Source organism: Penaeus monodon, chromosome 30 (genome assembly GCF_015228065.2).
Source record: "Penaeus monodon isolate SGIC_2016 chromosome 30, NSTDA_Pmon_1, whole genome shotgun sequence".
NCBI lineage: Eukaryota > Metazoa > Arthropoda > Malacostraca > Decapoda > Penaeidae > Penaeus > Penaeus monodon.
Genome location: NC_051415.1, coordinates 33,379,824 through 33,380,861, shown reverse-complemented (window position 1 = coordinate 33,380,861; position 1,038 = coordinate 33,379,824). Strand labels below are relative to the sequence as shown.

Here is a 1,038-nt window from a genome sequence, read left to right as displayed (position 1 = left end):
CATGACTTTTCGAGATACAGTAAAATGGTGCAATTACCGCCAGCATTTATGGCGACGTGGCTAAAATCCATTTCAAGAGAAACAGCGATAAAGGGAAGTCTGAGTCCCTATTTATATGCAAAGTAGCAAAACGATTCCCTCCTTAGTGTTGCTAATCCCCCTCCCCCCTTCCTTACCGAAGTGCCCCATATAACTAATATCTTCCAAAAAAACACACTCTCTTAATATAACAATCGTATAATCATGTTTAAATCAAGGGAAAAATGAAATGAAATGAGATAAAAGATGTGAGCGAGTAATTTACCTTTGGTGTGGAGCATCTTGAGGTGGTCGACTGTCATCTGGAGGATCTCCGCCTTCTCCAGCTTGGCGGAGCCTTGCTTCTCGAAGGCCGCTGGCACGAGACGCCGCAACTCCGAGAGGGAGTTGTTGATGCGGTCGCGACGCCGCTTCTCGATGATGCCGCGACGCCGCTTGCGGGACACGCCGCCGCTGGAGGAGCAGTCATCGCCGCTGCGGAGAACGCGGACAAAAAAAGGTTAATCAGTGTGAACGAAATGCTGAGGGAATGAATGGCGTGGATTAGGAGCTGTTCGAGGATTCAGAATGGTTTAAAACGTATGTAATATTGCAGAGACTATTGTGGTATATCTCCGTCGCTTTCTCGGACACTAGGAAAATATTTTCATACTTGATAGCACATGATTTATACAGTGGACAGGGACCTATCAGTATTCAATAATGAACATAAGCATAGTGAAATATACCATCCCTTGTAATTACAAGAAAATCTAACTGAGTGACTGACCGCGAACCGGCCCGTAATCTGTTGCGTGGCCCGGAACTACGTGAGGTGCATGATACGCCATGCGAACAAAACAAAATAAAAAACAATGAACAAAATCGACTTCCTGACACCGGCAGTTTATGAGTCTGACTTTGTTTACGACCGAAGACTCTTATCATAAATAAGTAAGGGAACACGGCAAGGTTCTCATCATACACGACCCGGGCTGTGCGGAGACAATGTACGCCTCC

General features: G+C 45.8%; 1 protein-coding gene across 1 annotated transcript in view; it reads right to left on the bottom strand.

Annotated features, from left to right (window-relative positions):
* LOC119592733 (hairy/enhancer-of-split related with YRPW motif protein-like) overlaps positions 1–1,038 on the bottom strand; it is a gene marked incomplete in the record, with an annotated part of 11,454 nt that overhangs the window by 9,456 nt on the left and 960 nt on the right. Inside the window, 1 exon segment of the mRNA XM_037941668.1 lies at positions 305–513. Within this exon segment, the coding sequence (XP_037797596.1) occupies positions 305–513 (209 nt within the window).